General features: G+C 44.8%; 1 protein-coding gene across 1 annotated transcript; it reads left to right on the top strand.

Annotated features, from left to right (window-relative positions):
• Window positions 1-11: 11 nt before the first annotated feature.
• On the top strand, window positions 12-19,010 carry rnf115.L (ring finger protein 115 L homeolog). Its single transcript, XM_018231687.2, has 9 exons — window positions 12-243; window positions 10,676-10,734; window positions 11,827-11,896; window positions 12,844-13,055; window positions 14,333-14,404; window positions 15,840-15,912; window positions 16,320-16,413; window positions 16,829-16,944; window positions 18,139-19,010. Exons 1-9 carry the CDS (start codon window positions 163-165, stop codon window positions 18,253-18,255), a joined length of 894 nt encoding a protein of 297 aa, XP_018087176.1. The 5' UTR covers window positions 12-162; the 3' UTR covers window positions 18,256-19,010.
• Window positions 19,011-24,533: the final 5,523 nt, after the last annotated feature.

The following is a 24,533-nucleotide window of genomic DNA, read 5'->3' as shown; positions in this document are numbered from 1 at the left end:
CCTCGGTGGATGAAGCTGATTGGAAGACTCGCTGGTGTTGGGAGGGGATAGAGCGCCGCCGAACGACTGGAGCGTTCCTGTTTGAGAGTCGGTGGTGTTGGGAGGACTGACGTGACGCGGTTCCCAGCAGTAGCCGGAGCTGGGTGAGAGCGGATAGGGAACATGGCGGAGGCAGCGGCGGCGGTGTCTCAGCATCGGTTCTTCTGTCATCACTGTAAGGGCGAGGTCAACCCCAAACTGCCGGTGAGTCCCTTGTGCTGAGAGGCTGCTCCCTGGGGAAGGAATGTGGGGTCGGGGAGCAGGAGTTGTGTGAGGAGAAGTGGGGAGAGTGAGGGCAATGTAGGGGCTCAGGGAGAAATTGTGGGGCCGGGGGAGGAGCAGTGTGGGGGGGATAACACTGGCCTCGTCTCCTCCTGGGAATAGACTGAGGGGCAGGCTGGACAATGGGGGCTCTCTGGGGGGAGGGAATCGGGGGGTCTGGGGGGAAGGATTGGGGTGTCTCGGGGGAATTGGGGGTGTGAGGGGAATGTGAGGGTGAGATACAGAGGGAACGTAGAGAAGTCATTGGTTTAAGGGAGAGAATGTGGGGGGTACTGGGTGAGGGGGAGATGTAGGTGGGGGTGGAAGTTCTGGGGTGAGAAGGCAAATATGGGGGCTCCCACTAAGGCTCCTTCTGTTTGTACAGATAATGATTTGCTTTTGAGTAGGGGGAATGTGCTTTTAGGATTGTGATCTTGTCTTATGAGAGGCGAACACATGTATCACCCCTCTCTCATAATAGTCACCCTGCTGACGTGGCCCCTATTCCCCAGACGTGGCCCCTATTCCCCAGACGTGGCCCCTATTCCCCAGACGTGGCCCCTATTCCCCTGACGTGGCCCCCTATTCCCCTGACGTGGCCCCTATTCCCCTGACGTGGCCCCTATTCCCCTGACGTGGCCCCTATTCCCCTGACGTGGCCCCTATTCCCCAGACGTGGCCCCTATTCCCCTGACGTGGCCCCTATTCCCCTGACGTGGCCCCTATTCCCCTGACGTGGCCCCTATTCCCCTGACGTGGCCCCTATTCCCCTGACGTGGCCCCTATTCCCCTGACGTGGCCCCTATTCCCCTGACGTGGCCCCTATTCCCCTGACGTGGCCCCTATTCCCCTGACGTGGCCCCTATTCCCCTGACGTGGCCCCTATTCCCCTGACGTGGCCCCTATTCCCCTGACGTGGCCCCTATTCCCCTGACGTGGCCCCTATTCCCCTGACGTGGCCCCTATTCCCCTGACGTGGCCCCTAGCCTGGAGCACACACTGTACATTTGCGCCTGTAAGTGTCACAAATCAGTAAAAGTAATAAAGTCATTTGTGTTGCATTTGAGCACCAGTTTCATACAGATTTCTGTGACTCCCTGACCCTCCCTCTAGATGTGTCTCATGAAACTCCTGTTATTATTTAAATGCACTTTTACTTTCACTTTGTGTGTCCCCATGTCCCAGCCCTGACTAAGATTGATTTATTTATACTGACTGGATAGTTTAATGGGGGGGGAGGTTCAATTCCTGGAATGAGTTTCAAAAAACTCTTTTACTTTCACTTTTTGGGGTTCCCTTTTGGCTGGCGAAGGTTTGTGTGCAAAATGCAGGTGCCTGATAGGAATAACTTTGTGTCTTTTACTGGGCCTTTAAATGCTATGTGAGTGGACTGTGGAAATGCAAAGTTTATTTTTTGAACTGCAGAAGCCACGCCTCCAAGTGACTTGTCCCGCCCATTTCCCTGCCTCCACAGCCACTGGTGGGCCCACTCTCCTTGGCACTGCCCAATGCTGCACATGCAATTGGCTCAATTAAAATGAAATGACTGTGATGTCCTGTGTAATGATGAGATACAACAGACCCGCAGTGGATCTGGAAGAGACAGGGTTAATATCTGGGCCAGTTGAGATGTAGCACAGTGCTACTGACAGTTGAGAGGGGGGCTGAGGTGTAAATCCAGCAGGGGCCACTTAAAATAACTTTGGAGAGTGGCGGTTGGCTGCCGTGTGACTGTGGCTTATCATAGTGGTGCTGCCAGCCTTATCCACAGCCTTATCCACAGCCTTATCCACAGCCTTATCCAGAGCTGCCTCTAAGGGGGTCCGGCTGCCCCAGAGGTGCCTGTACAATAAACCAAGAAGGGCCTATTAAAATAGGGAGCAATTCCTATAAGAAATAAGCTGGGAGACAAAGTGAAAGCAGCAAGAGCTCATGGGTGCAACCTCAAACATTTGCCTGGACACCAGGATACACACGTAGGGAGAGAAAGCGAAAGGACTAAGTATCCGACCCCTCCTCATAAAAGCAAACCGATCAGGCCCGAGTGGTCTGTAGTACTATGGGCCCCCTGATGCAAAACAGACTTTGTGGGGCCCCATTATTTGGTGCAGCTTGGACAATGCTGATACATTATGTTTCCCAGCTCCAGTCTATACACATGGCCTGTATTATTTTTATCAGTGAGTTTCTAGACTTCCTTCCCTGTGTCTGCGTCTGTCTCAGGAAGCCTTGGAGCTGGGCCGCTCTGGTTCTTTCCTCCTGTAGTCGCAAACATTTTTTATATACAGGTTATATACAGTTACCGGTTATCCAGGATACTCCTGTGGTTTTCCGGATGAGAGATCTTTCCATAATTTGGATCTTCTACTAGAAAATCATGTAAACGTTAAATAAACCCAATAGGCTGGTTTTGCTTCCAATAAGGATTAATTATATCTTAGTTGGGATCAAGTACAAGAGAGAGGCCTGTAAGGGGGTCCGGCTGCCCCTGATCGGCCTGTAAGGGGGTCCGGCTGCCCCTGATCGGCCTGTAAGGGGGTCCGGCTGCCCCTGATCGGCCTGTAAGGGGGTCCGGCTGCCGCAGATCGGCCTGTAAAGGGGGTCCGGCTGCCGCAGATCGGCCTGTAAGGGGGTCCGGCTGCCGCAGATCGGCCCTGTAAGGGGGTCCGGCTGCCCCAGATCGGCCTGTAAGGGGGTCCGGCTGCCCCAGATCGCCTGTAAGGGGGTCCGGCTGCCCCAGATCGGCCTGTAAGGGGGTCCGGCTGCCCCAGATCGGCCTGTAAGGGGGTCGCGGCTGCCCCAGATCGGCCTGTAAGGGGGTCCGGCTGCCCCAGATCGGCCTGTAAGGGGGTCCGGCTGCCCCAGATCGGCCTGTAAGGGGGTCCGGCTGCCCCAGATCGGCCTGTAAGGGGGTCCGGCTGCCCCAGATCGGCCTGTAAGGGGGTCCGGCTGCCCCAGATCGGCCTGTAAGGGGGTCCGGCTGCCCCAGATCGGCCTGTAAGGGGGTCCGGCTGCCCCAGATCGGCCTGTAAGGGGGTCCGGCTGCCCCAGATCGGCCTGTAAGGGGGTCCGGCTGCCCCAGATCGGCCTGTAAGGGGGGGTCCGGCTGCCCCAGATCGGTCTGTAAGGGGGTCCCGCTGCCCCAGATCGGCCTGTATCTGCCTTATCGGTTTGCTTTTATGAGGTGGGGTCGGATACTTAGTCCTTTCGCTTTCTCTCCCTAGATGTGTATCCTGGTGTCCAGGCAAATGTTTGAGGTTGCACCCATGAATCGCAGCTGGGAGAGCTCTTGCTGCTTTCACTTTGTCTCCCAGCTTATTTCTTATAGGAATTGCTCCCTATTTTAAAAGGCCCTTCTTTGTTTGCAACCCCAGAGGATGGCCTATTGAAACCCTCCCGTGAGCCGGCATACACGCCAAGGAAGTTGGGCACTAGTGTTGAAATCGCCCAAACTTACACTACTTGTCTTTATAAGACTGCGGAGAAACCTGACTGATGGGGGTTCAGTAAGGCAGGAATCTCCCTGTGTGTAATCGTAGTTCTCCAATCAGTTGAAAAAGCCTCGTATTGTTTGGGCCCGGGACTGGTCAAATCTCCGGAGCCAGTAGTGTTGGGTTACTGAAACCTTTGCCCTGGTTTATACATGTTTTGGGGATGATTTATGTACAGAAGTTATAAATAACTCCCGGTTCCTACAGCTCTTGCTCCTTACATTGTGTTTCCCAGCTCCAGTCTATACACATGGCCTGTATTATTTTTATCAGTGAGTCGCTAGACTTCCTTCCCTGTGTCTGCGTCTGTCTTGGGAAGCCTTGGAGCTGGGCCGCTTGTGTTCTTTCCTCCTGTAGTCGCAAACATAAAAAGCTTTTTTTTTAATATATAAGTATGGGACCTGTTATCCAGAATGCTCCTGCGGTATTCCGGATAAGAGATCTTTCCATAACATGGATCTTCATACCATGTCTACTAGAAAACCATTTAACATAAATATTATATATTGTTTTGCTTCCAATAAGGATTAATTGTGTCTTGGTCGGGATCAAGTACAAGCTACTGTTTTATTACACAGAAAAAGGAAATCATTAAAATCATTTTTTTTTTTTTTAATTATTTGATTATAATGGAATCTATGGGATACAACCTTTGCCTAATTTGGAAATTTCTGGATAACGGCATTAAGGCAGAAACTCCAGCTGGGGCGCAGATGGGTATGGCTTATATAGACCGGCTTTTGGTTATTGATGGGTGCCCCATGAAGTCTTTAGCAAGGTGCTGTGCATACTTTGTGAGGGAGTGATCACTAAACTGGCCGCTGGCTACAACACTTTTGTTTTTACATCAATAGTATGCTGCTCCAGAGAGGAGGGTGGCTTATACTAACTGAAAATATTATCTTGTAGATTAAAGGGGAAATAAATCCTCTAAAACAGGAAATGACCCCATCATAATCCTAAGAGTTTGACATCATATGGTCATTTTGCTGCATGACTCACACCCACATTTCTAACTCGCCCTCACCATACACCAGCATTTTTGCTACTACCTGACCTGCTGCAGAACTGGGCCACATGGATGAAAACAATGGGAAATTACTGATGGTCGATAACGGAGGCAGGGCAGCTTGCCATTGGATCAAGCAGTGGTTGGGACACTCTGATGGAAATGTATTGGGAAGGGGCAAGTAGCCAGAAAGCTGATGGAACTTTTTGGTGAGGGGCAGATGGGCATTAGCTGAAGCAGTGTGTGGGGCTAGAACACCAATGGAAGCTTATAGGGAAGGACAGGGAGTCTGTGACTCAAGCAGTGGGTGGGACTAGAACGCTAATGGAAGCTTATAGGGAAGGACAGGAAGTCTGTGACTCAAGCAGTTGGTGGGACTAGAACACTAATGGAAGCTTATAGGGAAGGACAGGGAGACTGTGACTCAAGCAGTGGGTGGGACTAGAACGCTAATGGAAGCTTATAGGGAAGGACAGGAAGTCTGTGACTCAAGCAGTGGGTGGGGCTAGAACACTAATGGAAGCTTATAGGGAAGGACAGGGAGTCTGTGACTCAAGCAGTGGGTGGGACTGGAACACTAATGGAAGCTTATAGGGAAGGACAGGGAGACTGTGACTCAAGCAGTTGGTGGGACTAGAACGCTAATGGAAGCTTATAGGGAAGGACAGGGAGACTGTGACTCAAGCAGTGGGTGGGACTAGAACGCTAATGGAAGCTTATAGGGAAGGACAGGAAGTCTGTGACTCAAGCAGTTGGTGGGACTAGAACACTAATGGAAGCTTATAGGGAAGGACAGGGAGACTGTGACTCAAGCAGTTGGTGGGACTAGAACGCTAATGGAAGCTTATAGGGAAGGACAGGGAGACTGTGACTCAAGCAGTTGGTGGGACTAGAACGCTAATGGAAGCTTATAGGGAAGGACAGGAAGTCTGTGACTCAAGCAGTGGGTGGGGCTAGAACACTAATGGAAGCTTATAGGGAAGGACAGGGAGTCTGTGACTCAAGCAGTGGGTGGGACTAGAACGCTAATGGAAGCTTATAGGGAAGGACAGGAAGTCTGTGACTCAAGCAGTGGGTGGGGCTAGAACACTAATGGAAGCTTATAGGGAAGGACAGGGAGTCTGTGACTCAAGCAGTGGGTGGGACTGGAACACTGATGGAAGTTACTGGCGGAGGGGCAGATAGGCATTAGCTCAAGCAGTGGGTGGGATTAGAACACTGATGGAAGTTACAGGGGGAGGGGCAAATAGGCATTGGCACAAGCAGTGGGTGGGGCTAGAACCCTGATTGAAATTACAGGTGGAGGGGCAAATAGGCATTGGCTCAAGCAGTGGGTGGGGCTAGAACCCTGATTGAAATTACAGGGGAGGGGAAAATATGCATTAGCTCAAGCAGTGGGTGGGGCTAGAATACTGATGGAAAATTACAGGCGGAGGGGCAAATGGGCATTAGCTCAAGCAGTGGGTGGGGCTACAACATTGATGACCGCTTACAGTGGGAGAGACGGGTGGTTCTGTTGGACAAGGAGCACATGATGTGTTTCTCCTCTGCTGGGACTCATTCTGGGTCAGATCAGCCTGATGATGTGGCCAATTTGGGAACAGAGCAGCTCCTTTGGTGAGGCCACTTTAGCCATAAGAATATTCTAATTCAGTGGAATAAGTGTATATGTTTGGCTGTAAAATGTTCAGGGTCTCTGGTTCTGATATAAATTCTATTTGTCTTCTCTCTCCCTCAATGTATTATGGAAAAACGTAACCCTAGTATAAGCCACTGAACACTCCTATAAGCCATTTCATCCCAATAATTATTAGTCCCGTAATGGAATGCGTCCGTCACTTACTCTCCCTCCTATCCATGAGACTTTGTGGCTCAGACAGAGCTGGAGCCTTTATTCCCCGATCTATAGCTTCTGCCTGGTTAATTTAGCAGCTCATTTTCCCTGTGATAAGCCCCATATCACTTACAGGCAGACTCCCCCGGGCCCCTGATCTCAGCGGGCAGCTACACTGCCATTTCTACGCACGGATAATCCTGCTTATTAAAGTCACACTGTTCCCCACAATAAACCCTTTTACTATATTAATGAATGAAACACTGGCACTTCATTCGTTGATCTGCTTTAAAGGGGTTGTTCACCTTTAAATTACCTTTTAGTATCATGTAGAGAATGATATTCTGAGACAATTTGCATTTGGTTTTCATTTTTTATTATTTGTGGTTTTTTGACTTATTTATCTTTTATTCCAGCAACTCTCCCTTCTGCAATTTCAGCAAACTGGTTGCCGCGGTCTAAATTACCCTAGCAACCAGGCATTAGTTTCAATAAGAGACTGGAACATGAATAGTTGAGGGCCCGAATAAAAAGAGGAGTAATACAGAGTAGCAATAACAATACATTTGTAACGTTACACAACATTTGTTTTTTAAATGGGGGTCATTGACCCCCATTTGAACGCTGGAAAGAGTCAGAAAAAGAAGGTAAATAATTTAAAGACTATAAAAAAGAAAAAATGACGGTCAATTGAAATTAGCCGTTCTATAACATACTAAAAGTTGACTTAAAGGTGAACAACCTCCTTTAAATATTTAACTTTCTCTTTCATTTTCCCTACAGTTTACCTAATCGTCCTTGTTGTTTTGTGTTTTCATCGTAGCTGAGGCTGAGAAAAGACGCAGACCTTGTAGTAAACATTAAACTCGATCTGAATCTCTCTGCCCTTTTATTCGTACCCTGCCTTTGTTTGCTTGGCAATGTGTGCCATGGAAGGGGTTAAACGGGCAAGGTTCACCCGTAGAGTATAACATGAGCCCAGACAAATCCAGTGTTTACTTGTTCTACCAAGCAGGTTCCATTTTGCACCTGGTTGCACCTTGTTGGATTGAGAAGGAGGGAGCAATTAGATGAAGGTATTTAATCGGATTGTCCCTCCTGGTTAAAGGAGAACAAAAGGTTAAAACTCTGTCAAAAGAAACACAACATTTCTTTCCTTCTATTGTGTACTCATGGGCTTCATATTTATTCTGTAGAATCATTTACCATACCTGAGTAAACCGCTCTAGAAACTCTTTGTTTAGGATAGCAGCTGCCATATTAGCTTGGTGTGACATCACTTCCTGCCTGAGTCTCTCCCTGCTCACTCATAGCTCTGGGCTCAGATTACAGCAGGAAGGGAGAGAGAAGCAAACTGAGCATGCTCAAGCCCTAGCCCTGGAGGTTTAAGCTGAAAACAGGAAGTCTGATACAGAAGCCCATGAGTACACAATAGAAGGAAAGAAATGTGCTGTTTCTTTTGACAGAGGACATTTTGAGGGGTTACTGGTGTATTTATATAGCACTTTCTGATAAAGCTTACTTACTTTTAACCTTTCCTTCTCCTTTATGGATGCTGGGATTTCCCAATAAGCAAAGGGCCAACACCTTGGCATCAGGAGGGCAATAGAGAAAAAGCTTTTCACACAGATAATGCAGGGCAGTGACTCTTATAGTCTGTGTATACATTGTGTCATTATGTGTGTGTGTGGGTGGGTGGGTGTGGGTGTGTGGGCCCAAAATATATTATTACTTAATCAATTGGATACCAATGCTAATAAATATTATTTGATTCACAAACCTCTTGGACTGCGGCTCTATCCAATTGATTATATATATATATATATATATATATATATATATATATATATATATATATATATATATATATATATATATATATATATATATATATATATATATATATATATATATATATATATATATATATATATATATATATATATACACACATACACACTTTTCTAGGCGTGAACTGGTCATGACTCCAGCACCGTTCTATCCTTGCTTCACTAGTGTTTACATGTAAATGTGATTGCTGTTGATTCTCTGCACTGCCGGTTCTGACTCTCTAAGATGTATCCTTTATGGTTTTCTGAGGTTTTACACTGGAATTTGGGGACAATGTAGCTGAATGATTGTACAGAGAGAGAGAGGGATCCTGGGGGAATCCGGGAATGAGTGTAGATGTATAGGAAAGTGAGATGGGATGAGGCATTGCTAATGGCTATTCACACGGAGACAGATGATACCAAGCTCCTTGTATCACAGCAGGGGGTAGGACTCGCAGCTTCTTGCATATCCCCCCCCCCTGTTTCTAGGCAACAGCCATATTCGTGTGGCCCTGCACCTGGCGTGGCCCCAGGGGATGATCATCTCTACGTGATGGATGATTTCGGGTACCAGCCAACCAGTTCTTATTTGTGATTGCCCCTGAGAGAATATCCTTCATTTACATTGTCCATTAGGGCTAAATAATTCTTTATATATTCTCCCCCCCCCCCTTACTACTTGCTAGCATAAATATTTTGCTGACCTGTCGGGAAGAATTGTGGACACCCAGTTAAATCTGTGGGCGCATTATAACAATGGTGGTATTATTCATTAATTGCATAAGGATACTGAATAGAACAGAAGGTGCCCAGTGTGATTATAAACACTATGCCGAGCCTCATTGTGAACTGCTGCTTCTCCTTCTTACTCTTTGTACATGGGATACAGACTGACACTATAGCAGGGTGACACCCCAATGTTTCTATATATCTGTAACCTTGTTATGAGCTAAGGGGGCCCAGTCTGAAGGTCAGTTAGGGGGAGATTTGGGGTGAGTGCTTATTTGTACCCTGGGTACCCCTGGAACTATAGCAGGGTGACACCCCAATGTTTCTATATATCTGTAACCTTGTTATGAGCTAAGGGGGCCCAGTCTGAAGGTCAGTTAGGGGGAGATTTGGGGTGAGTGCTTATTTGTACCCTGGGTACCCCTGGAACTATAGCAGGGTGACACCCCAATGTTTCTATATATCTGTAACCTTGTTATGAGCTAAGGGGGCCCAGTCTGAAGGTCACTTAGGGGGAGATTTGGGGTGAGTGCTTATTTGTACCCTGGGTACCCCTGGAACTATAGCAGGGTGACACCCCAATGTTTCTCTATATCTGTAACCTTGTTATGAGCTAAGGGGGCCCAGTCTGAAGGTCAGTTAGGGGGAGATTTGGGGTGAGTGTTTATTTGTACCCTGGGTACCCCTGGAACTATAGCAGGGTGACTGTTACCCCAATGTTTCTATATATCTGTAACCTTGTTATGAGCTAAGGGGCCCAGTCTGAAGGTCAGTTAGGGGGAGATTTGGGGTGAGTGCTTATTTGTACCCTGGGTACCCCTGGAACTATAGCAGGGTGACATCCCAATGTTTCTATATATCTGTAACCTTGTTATGAGCTAAGGGGGCCCAGTCTGAAGGTCAGTTAGGGGGAGATTTGGGGTGAGTGCTTATTTGTACCCTGGGTACCCCTGGAACTATAGCAGGGTGACTGTTACCCCAATGTTTCTATATATCTGTAACCTTGTTATGAGCTAAGGGGGCCCAGTCTGAAGGTCAGTTAGGGGGAGATTTGGGGTGAGTGCTTATTTGTGCCCTGGGTACCCCTTGTACATGTATGACTTTTCCAAAAAGCAAAGACAAAATATAGAGGTGTATATGACTCGGCATGTTTTCAGCACATGCAGAAAGTAAATCAAACATTCTAATTTAATGCCAATTATCACCTGTTTGTGTAACAACCAAGGTGACTTTCTGAACCACAGTTCCAGGTTAGACGGACGGTCCCCCCCCACCCCAGCAAAATATCCTATGCTTTTTTTTTTTTTTAAATGTAATTTGGATTCACCTCTTTCCAGATTTTGAAGCTCATTTGCAGCAGAAAATAGATTTTTTTGCAGAGAAATTGGCCGCTAATAATTTCACAGTGGGTTTTTTTTCCCATTCTGAGCATGGGAGCACACATTCTCCTTTCATCTAACTCTAGTCTTGTTTGTTGCAGGAGTATATTTGCCCCAGATGTGACTCCGGTTTCATTGAAGAGGTGACGGAAGAATCCAGGTAAGTGCACAGCGAAGAGGCAAGGATATTCTTTAATCCTCTATATATAATCCTCTATCTATAATCCTCTATAATCCTAAATAAGAGCAGCGTTCTGTTTGGCGGCTATTGATCTTTTTTGATCTCTCTCTCTGTTCTTCCGCTCTGTTTAAGTCCTCTGCCGAACTGCGACCCTTAAAGTGGCCATAGACACACTGATAATATCGTACAAAACTAATTTTGACCAATATTGGTTACATGTATGGTGGGAGACAAGCTGACTGATATCAGCAGAAGACTTGGATATCAGTCGGTTTATCGATCGGGCGCCTTTGAAGGTAAACAGGGAAAATTCTGTTGTTTCTGTATATCTAATGATTTAACTGTACACCTGTGTATCAAAACAAACAATCTTTGTTGGAAAGCTCCAGAAAAGAGTGTAATTGTAATGTCTATGGCCACCTTTAGGTAGCAGATTCTGCCTGTTTAGTAGAAAGAAAGAAGAATAAGAAAAAAAAATTAATCCAAATTAGTCATGTTGTTTGGCCATGACTTGCTTCTTTGCTGCTCTCCTTCCTGTGAACAGGGGGTTGGACATGGTCCTGTGTAGAAGGCCAAACTCCTCCCCCTACTTCACCATGGGAAAGAGAGCAGCCTGTGAACTGGAAGTGCAATGAATAATGCTCTGTACCTGGGTCAGAACTAGTCCGCATTTGGCTTATTCATTAATGGGGTTAATATCAATGGGTTCCGCTGCTCTTAGTCTGTAGTTGACCATTTACAGAGTTAAATGAGCCGTATTGCAGGCTGTCGGTACTATCTATTGGTGATTATAGAGTTTGGACTCGTATAAATACGTGAACTCAATCTGTCACCTAGCAAAGACAGAACTTCGACCCTAGCGATTCTTTCCATAGAAGCTGCCAAGAACCTCCCTCCTCCTTTTTTCTATGACCCTGGATTATAGCATTTTTGTTTAATGGAGGCTCAGAACATCTACAGATCTGCCCTATAGTATCCTAGTCTCATATAGAAGTGGAGCTGAGAAAGTGGAGCGTGCACTTTGTCCCGGGTGGGGGTTTCTCTCTGTAATTCACTCCTGTGCTGCCTCAGTTTCCTAGATTCCGGTGGAGGTGCCCTCGATGACAGTTCCCCTGCACAGTTCACAGGTTTACCAAGTGAGGTAAGTGTCCATAGTATTTAATCTGCATTGCATCTGTAATACATGTAGTAGCTCATTGCATTTCAAGTCTTATCAATTCCTCTTAGCCTTATTCTTACATGTAAAACACCATTTTTTCTATAGTAAAAGCCTGCTAACACCCCAGGAGGAGGCAATGCCCAGCCAGTAGTGTGTTTGCTGGTGACTTGCTTCCATATGTAGACAAGCACCCAGGAGTTCATTACACAAGGGTATAACTGGGACTGATAAGTGGAATGACTTGTCTTCTCCTCTCACAAGGGCTCTGAAGAGCTAAGGAGGGAGGGATCCAGTATAAAATGATAGTACTTTCAATTTCACTGTTCTGTGCTGCTTTTGTGAAAGAAACAACGACATGTATATGATATTTAAACAGTAGTTCAAAAAGGAATTATGTTCTCATCGGAGGGGCAGGAAGGTCTGGTTCATATACAGAGAGCAATTTGGACCATGGACTGCAAAGCACTACATTTAAAGGAGAATGACATTTACTAAAACGGTTTATTGCCAATAGATTAACCACAATAGTGCAAGCAGTAACACTATATTTATTCTGTAGAATTCTTTACCATACCTGAGTAAACAGCTCTAGAAGCTTTCTGTTTCTTTAGGATAGCAGCTGCCATATTGGCTTGGTGTGACATCATTTCCTGCCTGAGTCTCTACCTGCTCACTCATAGCTCTGGGCTCAGATTACAGCAGGGAGGAGGAGCAAACTGAGCATGCTCAAGCCCTAGCCCTGTAGGTTTAAGCTGAAAACAGGAAGTCTGATACAGAAGCCCATGAGTACACAATAGAAGGAAAGAAAAAAAACAAGTGTCTTTTGACAGAGGAGTCATCATTTCACTGCTAAACACCTGCATATGGTAGTAAACATACCAACATATACTTGGAAAATACTTATAGGTTTGTCTCTCCTTGACTTCCAGCTGTGGGACCATTTAGACCAAGCGATGTTCATCCCTGACTTCCGACACTTCCTGAGCGGCAGCAGCTCTTTAGATCAAGATGGCCGAGACAACGAACGGGGCCACCAGGCGCATACTGAGCTCAGACTGACACGCCGACCTCCCAGGCAGCCAATGACACGGTATAGATCTCGGGTCAGTTCACGTCCTGACCGATCTCCGGCCATTGAAGGGTAAGTTGGAAGCCACTCCCCCAATGCATTCCTTATGCCTCTATGTGGGCTAGAATAACAAATATACTTATTAGATGCCTCGATAAATACAAAAAATTTAGCTTCTTATAGAGAACTGGAAGATCCTCTGTTAAGGGATTTACAGGCATGGCATCCTTTATGTGGAAACCCATTATCCAGAAAGCTCTGAATTACAGAAGGGCCATCTCCCATAGACCCCATTTTATCAAATTGTTTTTTTTTATTTAAAATTGATTTCCTTTTTTCTGTGTAACAATAAAACAGTCGCTTGTACTTGATCCCAGCTAAGATATAATAAATCCTTATTGGAAGCAGAACCAGCCTATTGGGTTTATTTAATGTTTATATGATTTTCTAATGGATTTAAAGGGGACCTGTCACCCAGACATAAAAAGCTGTTTAATAAAAGTCCTTTTTTTTTTTTTTTTTAATACATCCATACCGGTTATAAACTTGTATAAAGGGGTTGTTCACCTTTGTGTCAACTTTTAGTGAATAGAGTGATATTTAGAGAAAGTTTGCAGCTGGTTTTAATTTTATATTTGCGTTTTTTGCGTTATTTCGCTTTTTATTCAGGAACTCTCCAGTTTGCAATATGTCATCTGGTTGCTAGGATCCAAATTCCCCTAGCAACCATGCATTGATTTGAATAAGAGACTGGAATATGGATAGGACGATGGCTAGACATATTGTCAGTTTCCCATCTGCCCCCAGTCATGTGACTTGTGCTCTGCTAAACTTCAGTCACTCTTTACTGCTGTACTGCAAGTTGGAGTGATATCACCCCCCCCCCCCAGCAGCCTAACAGCAGAACAATGGGAAAGTAACCAGATAGCAGCTCCTTAACACAAGATAACAGCTGCCTGGTAGATCTAAGAACAACACTCAATAGTAAAATCCAGGTCCCACTGAGACACATTCAGTTACATTGAGTAGGAGAAACAACAGGCTGCCAGAAAGCAGTTCCATCCTAAAGTGCTGGCTCTTTCTGAAAGCACATGACCAGGCAAAATGACCTGAGATGCACCTACACACCAATATTACAACTAAAACATATACTTGCTGGTTCAGGAATGAAATTTTATATTGTAGATCGAATTATTTACAGTGTAATTTAGAAATAAAAACGACATCATAAAAATCATGGCCTGGGCATCTGCTCCTGGGGGGTGGCAGTTGGACCTTTTTAGTTGTGTCACTTTAAGCTTAATGTGTGGGCAGAATGTAACCCTTTGATGTATTTGCTTTGCCAACAGCATCATTCAACAGATCTTTGCTGGAGTTTTCGCAAACCCTCCCTTTCCAGGGTCTCCCCATCCCCTCTCTTGGTGAGTATTTCTGTTGATTTGTATACGGATGATGAGCCTCCTTATTCCTGCTGTTACACTGATGGGTGTTCCTAGTGAAGTTTTTATAGCCGCGCAGGTAAGGATGGGAGCAAGTGCATAAAAGGGTTACCATTACACTGCCTGTTATTAATACCTTGGGAGTAAGGCCAGTATTTGTGCGACTCACAGCTGGTGTATACATATTGCCGTGAATAGGAGGCCCAGATGGAGATTATACGGTCTCCCATTACACCTCCTGCTGCTCCCGGCTCGTTCTCATCTCAGTAATCCGTGTAATAGATATGGAAGGACCCCCGCATCATATAGCTACGTTAGGCACACAATACAGCCACTGCTCTGTTTGCTTTGCCTATGAACCTGGGTGACTGGGGTCAAATTGCCAGTAGCCAAGACCTGTGTCCGGGTTAGTATTTACTAGGCCCAAAGTCCCTCCCAAGACAAAGTATCATCACAGTAGTAAGATGTTAATATAATGTAAATACTTTGGCAGGCACTCAAATGAACACAGTCTTTCACCAGGTTGTTGAAACAAAGTAAAAGAGTTTGTGTTCACAGCCTTATGCGTTTCATGTTACAAACACTTAGTCATAGGCTATCGATACAGAGCATACACACAATCACCCATCAATTACCTAATAATCCAATCAACAAGCTCACCATATGAACCAATCCCTGTTTGCTATTTCAACAGGTGGACGTTAGAACTACACCCATCTCTATTTTGGGTGCCATATTGGTGCTCCTTAGCTAAATTAGACCTAGCCATGTTTATCCACCCAAATTAGCCAGAGCCACGTCTATCCGCCCAAATTAGCCAGAGCCCACGTCTATCCGCCCAAATTAGCCAGAGCCACGTCTATCCGCCCAAATTAGGCCAGAGCCACGTCTATCCGCCCAAATTAGCCAGAGCCACGTCTATCCGCCCAAATTAGCCAGAGCCACGTCTATCCGCCCAAATTAGCCAGAGCCACGTCTATCCGCCCAAATTAGCCAGAGCCACGTCTATCCGCCCAAATTAGCCAGAGCCACGTCTATCCGCCCAAATTAGTCAAAGCCTCGTTGGTGCACCCAAATATAAATGTGAAAATTTTTTCACAAAAACATATTATACACAATTGGTTACATAAAAGAACTTATGAATAACTCAAAAGATGGGAGCTTTAAAAGTGGTAAAAGTATCAACTAACTTATACCGCATAAAATTCAAAAATAACAGGATACATCATACTCATTGTTCAGTCCCATAGGTAACCTAGTAACCAAAACTAACGTTAATATAACAGAACCAACCTGCAATGTGGCTACACAGAGGGATTTACAGCCAACTGGTAGCCAATACTGTTTATTTGCCACCCCACATGAGAGGCAGTGTTGGCCATGTTGTATTATAACCACATTTTTGTATTGTTTGAAGGAGTGGGATGTTGCACTCGAATCCCGGAGACTACGCCTGGGGACAAAGTGGCCTGGATTCCATTGTCACACAGGTAACAAGGATTTGTGTCTGTCCCTGTTAGTATGGGGGCGGGGTGTTATAATAACAGTCTCCTTGTTGACCCATTGTTCTACCAACTGACCCGGTCAGTAGGTATCTGGTTACCTTCCCATTGTTCTGTAGTTAGGCTACTGAGGGGAAAGGGGAAGGTTGATATCACTCCAACTTGCAGTACAGCAGTAAAGAGAGACTGAAGTTTATCAGAGCACAAGTCACATGACTGGGGGCAGCTGGGAAACTGACAATATGTCTAGCCCCATGTCAGATTTCAAAATTAAATATAAAAAAATCAGTTTGCTCTTTTGAGTAACAGATTTCAGTGCAGAATTCTGCTGGAACAAAAAAATTTCCCATGAGAGTGTCTTTTTAAATTTAAAACCACTTTTTTTCCCCCTTCAGCTACTGGGTCAACTTGAAAACACCGGCCCTCCTCCAGCCGACAAAGACAAGATTGTGTCTCTACCAACTGTCACCGTTACCCGGGAGCAAGTGGGTAGGTAGCACTGGGCAACACCCAATCCTCCCCTTCCTTCAGTTGTACTCTTTCATTTATTCTCTTTCATATTTATGAATCTCTGTTTTTTTTGTGACGTAACGCCTGCAGTGTATTAAATAAGACCAGCTGAGTTAAAGGACAAGGAAAGTCTAACCATAAATAAATCTTCTTTGAGAGGCATACCTTTTCCAGTTTTAGCCTTTGTTTAAAGGGATACTGTCATGGGGGAAAAACTTATTTTTTTCCCAAAACACATCAGTTAATAGTGCTGCTCCAGCAGAATTCTGCACTGAAATCCATTGTTTTATATTTAATTTTGAAATCCGACATGGGGCTAGACATTGCATGTGCACAGCAGTGTTTAGTGTATCCAGAGCTCCGATATTTAACTGTGCGTCTCTTTTCCTCCAAGCGATGGGCCTCGAGTGCCCGGTGTGCAAAGAGGATTACACCGTAGAAGAACAAGTAAGGCAGTTACCCTGCAACCATTTCTTCCACGGAGACTGCATCGTGCCTTGGCTTGAACTGGTAAGAGCCCTGTCCTTCTCTCTATGCACCCTCTCAAATCTGCAGTCTCTGGCATAAAGAATAATGGTTAAAGGGCATATCTGCCTTTCAGTGGACGAGTCACTATACTTCTCTATTGCCAAAATAAGTATTTTTGTCGGCCAAAAATCTCTAGGTCCTTAAAATTTTATATTAAAGTCACCGCTCTTGTACAAGCCCTCTGCTTGGTGCAGAGTGAGTGCTGCTTCCTCTTTACTAATTAGCATAGCATGAATGGTATTGGCTGGCAATAGGGCTCATGTTATTCTAATAAGGAAGGAAGGGGCCGAGCGTGTGTAATACTGGCACCGCTCCGACTCCTACACGCTGCTGATCTCTGCGAGGAGTAGTGGAGACAGAGGTCGGTGACCCTCCCAAAAGACACAGCACAGGACCCAAGATTGGGTTAAGTACTTGCTTTATTCCAGGATTTATAGCAACAGTTTAGTATTAAAATAAAAATTGGGTATAAAGATAGGCTGTGCAAAATAAAAAATGTTTCTGATCTAGTTAGTTATCCAAAAATGTAATGTATAAAGGATGGAGTGACTGGATGTGTAATATAATAGCCAGAACACTACTTCCTGCTTTTCAGCTCTCTTGGTTTCCTATCATTGGTTACTAGGCCGTAACCAATCAGTGACTTAAGGGGGGGCATAAGGATCATAACTGTTGCTTTTGAATCTGAGCTGAATGCTGAGGATCAATTGCAAACTCACTGAACAGTTATGTCCCATGTGGCCCCCCTTAGAGTCACTGACTAACTCAGAGTTAGAGAGCTGAAAAGCAGGAAGTAGTGTTCTGACTTATGTTACACATCCAGTCACTCCAGCCTTTATACATTACATTTTTGCCTAACTAACTATATTAGACACATTATTTATTTTGCACAGCCTATCTATTTACCCAGTTTTTATTTTTACACGGAGCTGTTCCTTTAAAAGAAATGATCGTCTTTAACTAACAAGTCTTTGTGGTCAAAATGCTTACTTTTGGCCATAGGGACTTGTGGAAGACTAGTGAACCAAAAGGTGGGCCTCCCCATTAATTTCTGTGAATACAAAATCATCCCCAGTACTTGGGAGCTCTAATACCTCTCATCCCCACAGTCAGACAGGATCTCTCTCTCCCCCTCCCTCTCCCGTACAGTAGATCTAATCTTTTATTTTTGTTTAGCATGACACGTGCCCCGTTTGCCGAAAGAGTCTGAACGGCGAAGACTTGACGCGACAAGCTCCCACTTCAGAAGCATCTGGTAGTAACAACTTCAGTAGTGACCGATGGACCTTCTGAAATCTGCGCGGCCAGCCCTCTCTCTAAGGCATGTATATTATATGAGAAGGGGGGGGGAGCCTGTTTGGGTTCGATACGGGGAGAGGGAGAAACGGCCACCAGAACTACAGACCTCCTCCCTGCCGAAATGAAACTCCTGTGGAATGACTGGATCCAGTGTAGCTCTAAAGTCTCACCCTCTACCCTGGTGTTTTCTTCTTACCCCTGAGCATCGATCAGCGGCTGATTTATCCATTGGGGAAATCGCCATTGAGCGTTTAGTGCAAAACGGTGACCTTTCTCACCCCCACCCAGTCTATGGGAAGGATTTGGAAGTAAAGGGCAGGCACATTCTGATGATAACCGCAATGCTGCAGACTTGGCGTCTCCTCAGAGACCAAAATGAAAGAGGCAGGGGAATCCAGAAGAATTTATTTCAGCAAACCACAGTGAATTCCATAACCCCGCTCGCTTCATCATTATCTCGTGGTGTAATTTGTTGAGCCACTCAATTCAAGGTGCCTGTTCAAACAAGTACTGCTTTCATATCCATTTGCCCCCACCCCCAAAGCCAATGACACGGGGGCAGGGGGGGGATTGTTTGGTTGTAAGAGAGACTTTTACACCCCTTGGACTTAATTCTGTACCCCCACATTGAACTTCTTTGCTTTGGGTGTGCATTGGAAAACCTGGAACTTTAAAGATCAGCGGGGAAAAAATGACAACCTACTGTTAATGATGACGTTTGTTTATTGAGAGACATTTTAATTAGGGGAGCGAGAAGTGTATCATCCAGAGTCATTCGTGTGTGAAGGTGCCGATACGTGGGGCGTTGTCTGTCCTTAAAGGGATACTGTCATGGGAAAACATGTTTTTTTCCCCTAAAACACATCAGTTAATAGTGCTGCTCCAGCAAAATTCTGCACTTAATCCATTTCTCAAAAGAGCACACTTATTTTTTTATATTTAATTTTGAAATCTGACATGGGGCTAGATATTTTGTCAAGTTTCCCTTCTGCCCCCAGTCATGTGACTTGTGCTCTGATAAACTTCAGTCACTCTTTACTGCTGTACTGCAAGTTGGAGTGATATCAACCGCTCCCTTTCCCCCCAGCAGCCTAACAACAGAACAATGGGAAGGTAACCAGATAGCAGCTCCCTAACACAAGATAACAGCTGCCTGGTAGATCTAAGAACAACACTCAATAGTAAAATCCAGGTCCCACTGAGACACATTCAGTTACATTGAGTAGGAGAAACAACAGGCTGCCAGAAAGCAGTTCCATCCTAAAGTGCTGTCTCTTTCTGAAATCACATGACCAGGCAAAATGACCTGAGATGCACCTATACACCAATATTACAACTAAATACACTTGCTGGTTCAGGAATGACATTTTATATTGTAGAGTGAATTATTTGCAGTGTAAATTGTGTCATTTAGAAATAAAAACGACATCCTAAAATTCATGACAGAATCCCTTTAAAACAACTGGATTGGCAGTCGAGTGGTCAGTGTATGGGACAGAAGTGTCTCCACAAGCTTAAATGTGAAGACGTCTGTGGAATTTCCATCGACTGTAGAGGGCCGGCCATGAGGTGCGTGGCTGTTGCTCCTCCCCTTGTTAACCAGCCAATTGTGGGTCACCTTATTACTAACAGAACTTGGCCAAGATCCCTTTAATTGACAAACTGCTATGTTGCTGCTTTCTTGGAGTTTACTCTGTAAGATATATATATGGGCTGTGATGGCTGCTTTTGCCAACCTACAACTCCCAGCGACCTGTTCGAGGATGCTGAGAGTGGTGGTGCAAAAACAGCTGGAGTACCACACATGATTTACAACTGTCACGGCAGCAGCGTGGTGACAAGTAGTAATAAAAAAAAAAAAAAAAGTTTGTCCAGCAGAGGGAGCACTGTATTAGCTTGTATCTGTTCTGTGGGCTGGGGCAGAATCCATCAACATGATGGTGTGTGATTAAAGGAAAACTATACCCCCTGAACAATGTAGGTCTCTATTAAAAGATATTGCATAACACAGCTCATATGTAAAACCCTGCTTCATGTAAATAAATCATTTTCATAATAATATACTGGTAGTATGTGCCATTGGGTAATCATAAATAGAAAATTGTCATTTTAAAAAATAAGGGCCGCCCCATGGGATCGTACGATTCACTGTGCACACATACAAAACAAACAAAACATACTTGTGGTCACATGAGCCAATTAACAGACACAGAGTTGTCTTGCTTCTTCTGGTTACAGTTAGTTGTAGTATTTCTGGGCAGGTGATCTCTTCCTGTTACAGTTAGAGCTGCAGTATTTCTGGTCAGGTGATCTCTTTCTGTTATAGTTAGAGCTGCAGTATTTCTGGTCAGGTGATCTCTTCCTGTTATAGTTAGAGCTGCAGTATTTCTGGTCAGGTGATCTCTCCCTGTTACAGTTAGAGCTGCAGTATTTCTGGTCAGGTGATCTCTTCCTGTTACAGTTAGAGCTGCAGTATTTCTGGTCAGGTGATCTCTTCCTGTTACAGTTAGAGTTGCAGTATTTCTGGGCAGGTGATCTCTTCCTGTTACAGTTAGAGCGGCAGTATTTCTGGTCAGGTGATCTCTTCCTGTTACAGTTAGAGCTGCAGTATTTCTGGTCAGATGATCTCTTCCTGTTACAGTTAGAGCTGCAGTATTTCTGGTCAGGTGATCTCTTCCTGTTACAGTTAGAGCTGCAGTATTTCCGGTCAGGTGATCTCTTCCTGTTACAGTTAGAGCTGCAGTATTTCTGGTCAGGTGATCTCTTCCTGTTACAGTTAGAGTTGCAGTATTTCTGGGCAGGTGATCTCTTCCTGTTACAGTTAGAGCGGCAGTATTTCTGGTCAGGTGATCTCTTCCTGTTACAGTTAGAGCTGCAGTATTTCTGGTCAGGTGATCTCTTCCTGTTACAGTTAGAGCTGCAGTATTTCTGGTCAGGTGATCTCTTCCTGTTACAGTTAGAGCTGCAGTATTTCTGGTCAGGTGATCTCTTCCTGTTACAGTTAGAGTTGCAGTATTTCTGGGCAGGTGATCTCTTCCTGTTACAGTTAGAGCGGCAGTATTTCTGGTCAGGTGATCTCTTCCTGTTACAGTTAGAGCTGCAGTATTTCTGGTCAGATGATCTCTTCCTGTTACAGTTAGAGCTGCAGTATTTCTGGTCAGGTGATCTCTTCCTGTTACAGTTAGAGCTGCAGTATTTCCGGTCAGGTGATCTCTTCCTGTTACAGTTAGAGCTGCAGTATTTCTGGTCAGGTGATCTCTGAGACAGCAAACAGACCATCACTAAATGGTGGCTCAAGGCAAGAGATGTAAAAGGACAATATTTACTTAAATGTATAGTCCAGTTTGGTAAGATTCTTTAATATGCCACTTAATATGATATAAACTATCTGTTGGTTAAGTATTAATTTTGGGGGTAAAGTTTTCCTTTAACTGGGGGGAGAGGATGGTATGGTATATCTAAATATTCTAAATCCCTAGGCCTTTGTGTCCTCATCTTGGTCTGTTAATGAAATGATCCGGAAGAGGAGCAGCTCACAATCTCTGCATTCAGCTGTCACTGGGATATTTGTTGGTTCAATAAAGGGGAACTATCTCAAATGAAAATTTAATATAAGCTTCATCATACTGACCTAAGAAACTTTCTAAATACAATCAATTAAATCTGCATCATTTCTGAAATAATCAAGTTTATGTTCACTATTCCTCTCTCAGCATCTGTTTCTCTTCATTCTGTCTTCATGCAGCAGTTGGGTGTCAGATATTCACTGACAGTTACATCCAATATATCTTATAGGGGGGCTCCTTTTGCCTAGAAGATGTATTAGAGCTCACTCTATTAAACTCACCAGACATCATGTCTCTCTACATGCAGGATTTGTGCCAAAGGCAGTTATTTTGTTAGATTTTGTTTGTACTGGAATCAGTTATTTGAGTGAGCTCTAATACATCTGCTAGGAAAGGAGCCCCCCTATAAGATATATTGGATCTAACTGTCAGTGACTATCTGACACCCAACTGCTGCATGAAGACAGAATGAAGAGAAACAGATGCTGAGAGAGGAATAGTGAAGATAAACTTGATTATTTCAGAAAAGATGCAGAAAATTTATTGGATTTTTTTTTACAAATTTTCTTATTTCAGTATGATGAAGAGTACTGCACCGAGGCCTTGATATCAGCTGCATGGGCCCCCCCATAATCCCACAAGCACAGTTACTGGGGTGACATGGTCCTTCCACCCACCTCCCTTGTGACCGCACAATGTTTCATACAAGTTGTAACATGTTCATTGTGATGCCTCCTCTATCATACAAGCTGGGACACGTACAGGCCTCAGTGCTATGTATCATACAAGCTGGGACACGTACAGGCCTCAGTGCTATGTATCATACAAGCTGGGACACGTACAGGCCTCAGTGCTATGTATCATACAAGCTGGGACACGTACAGGCCTCAGTGCTATGTATCATACAAGCTGGGACACGTACAGGCCTCAGTGCTATGTATCATACAAGCTGGGACACGTACAGGCCTCAGTGCTATGTATCATACAAGCTGGGACACGTACAGGCCTCAGTGCTATGTATCATACAAGCTGGGACACGTACAGGCCTCAGTGCTATGTATCATACAAGCTGGGACACGTACAGGCCTCAGTGCTATGTATCATACAAGCTGGGACACATACAGGCCTCAGTGCTATGTATCATACAAGCTGGGACACGTACAGGCCTCAGTGCTATGTATCATACAAGCTGGGACACGTACAGGCCTCAGTGCTATGTATCATACAAGCTGGGACACATACAGGCCTCAGTGCTATGTATCATACAAGCTGGGACACGTACAGGCCTCAGTGCTATGTATCATACAAGCTGGGACACGTACAGGCCTCAGTGCTATGTATCATACAAGCTGGGACACATACAGGCCTCAGTGCTATGTATCATACAAGCTGGGACACATACAGGCCTCAGTGCTATGTATCATACAAGCTGGGACACGTACAGGCCTCAGTGCTATGTATCATACAAGCTGGGACACATACAGGCCTCAGTGCTATGTATCATACAAGCTGGGACACATTCTGCATATACATATAGTGAATAAAGTACCCCCTATTGTAAATGATAAGGATATTATAAGTCACAAGGAGTCCCATGACCATATAAAAGTACGAGGCCGAAGGTCATGGAACTCCGAGGTAACTTCTAATATTCTTAGGCTACTTTATTTATTGTAATACACAAGTTTTAGGGGCAGATTCATCAAAGTGTGAGATTTTTAAAAGCATATTTATCAATTGGTGAACTCCATTGATATAAATATGCTTTTTAGAATCTCATAGGAATGAATGGAAAGTGAGTTTTTCTATGGTGAGTTCTTATCTCACACTTTGATAAATCTGCCCTTTAGTGAGTCATGTGACACTGATGACATCACTCGTCACCGTTTATAACTGATGACATCACTCATCACTGTTTCTGACTGATGACATCACTCGTCACTGTTTCTAGCCATATAATTTACAAGATATTCATGGCTTTTGTGTATTCTATACATGGCTGCTGCTACTTATCTGCCGTGGGTAAGAATTCTGCCCCAGCCCCGGTCACTGAAGTGTAAGAATCGGCCTATTTCATAGCTGTTTCTGTACAGCTGTCGGACTCATTTCTCATGGCATGAACCCCAAACACCAGATTGAACCTGAACTTGCCGAAGCCAGAGGAGAAGAAAGTCTTTCATTCCAATCCCACAATAATGAAACCAAATTGCACCCGCCTGTACATTATACTTACCCTTTAACCCTTGAGCATCTTTATTGTGGGAATCGGGGTGTTGCAGGAGGTGCCTTGCATTTTAAAAGTGGGTGCCCCCTCACTGAACCTTACAGGATCCCCTCCAACTCCCACAAGATCCACCCTACACCTTCATTTCACATCCAATCTCCATTGTTGGCAGATTTGATTCATTCGGGTGACCCCTTTTTGTTTTTTTGCTTTTTTTTTAAATTGAATTTCATATTTAATTAAAGAATATATCTATGTAATTGTACATATGGCTTCTTTTATCCCGATGTTTAATCCTTCGTCTTCTCATGGGGCTGAATAGCACCGGCTCAACCAATGGCTTTGCTGCACCAGAGGCTGACAGTTGCGGAATGACTCCTCCCTGGGGACGGCAACTGTGAACGGACTACCTGTGACTGTACATTTATAATAAATGTCTATTTGAACAGAAACACCTTTATTTGGCTGTATTCAAGCGCCGT

Source organism: Xenopus laevis, chromosome 8L, assembly GCF_017654675.1.
Source record: "Xenopus laevis strain J_2021 chromosome 8L, Xenopus_laevis_v10.1, whole genome shotgun sequence".
Classification (NCBI taxonomy): Eukaryota; Metazoa; Chordata; class Amphibia; order Anura; family Pipidae; genus Xenopus; species Xenopus laevis.
This window is presented reverse-complemented; position numbering and strand designations above follow the sequence as displayed.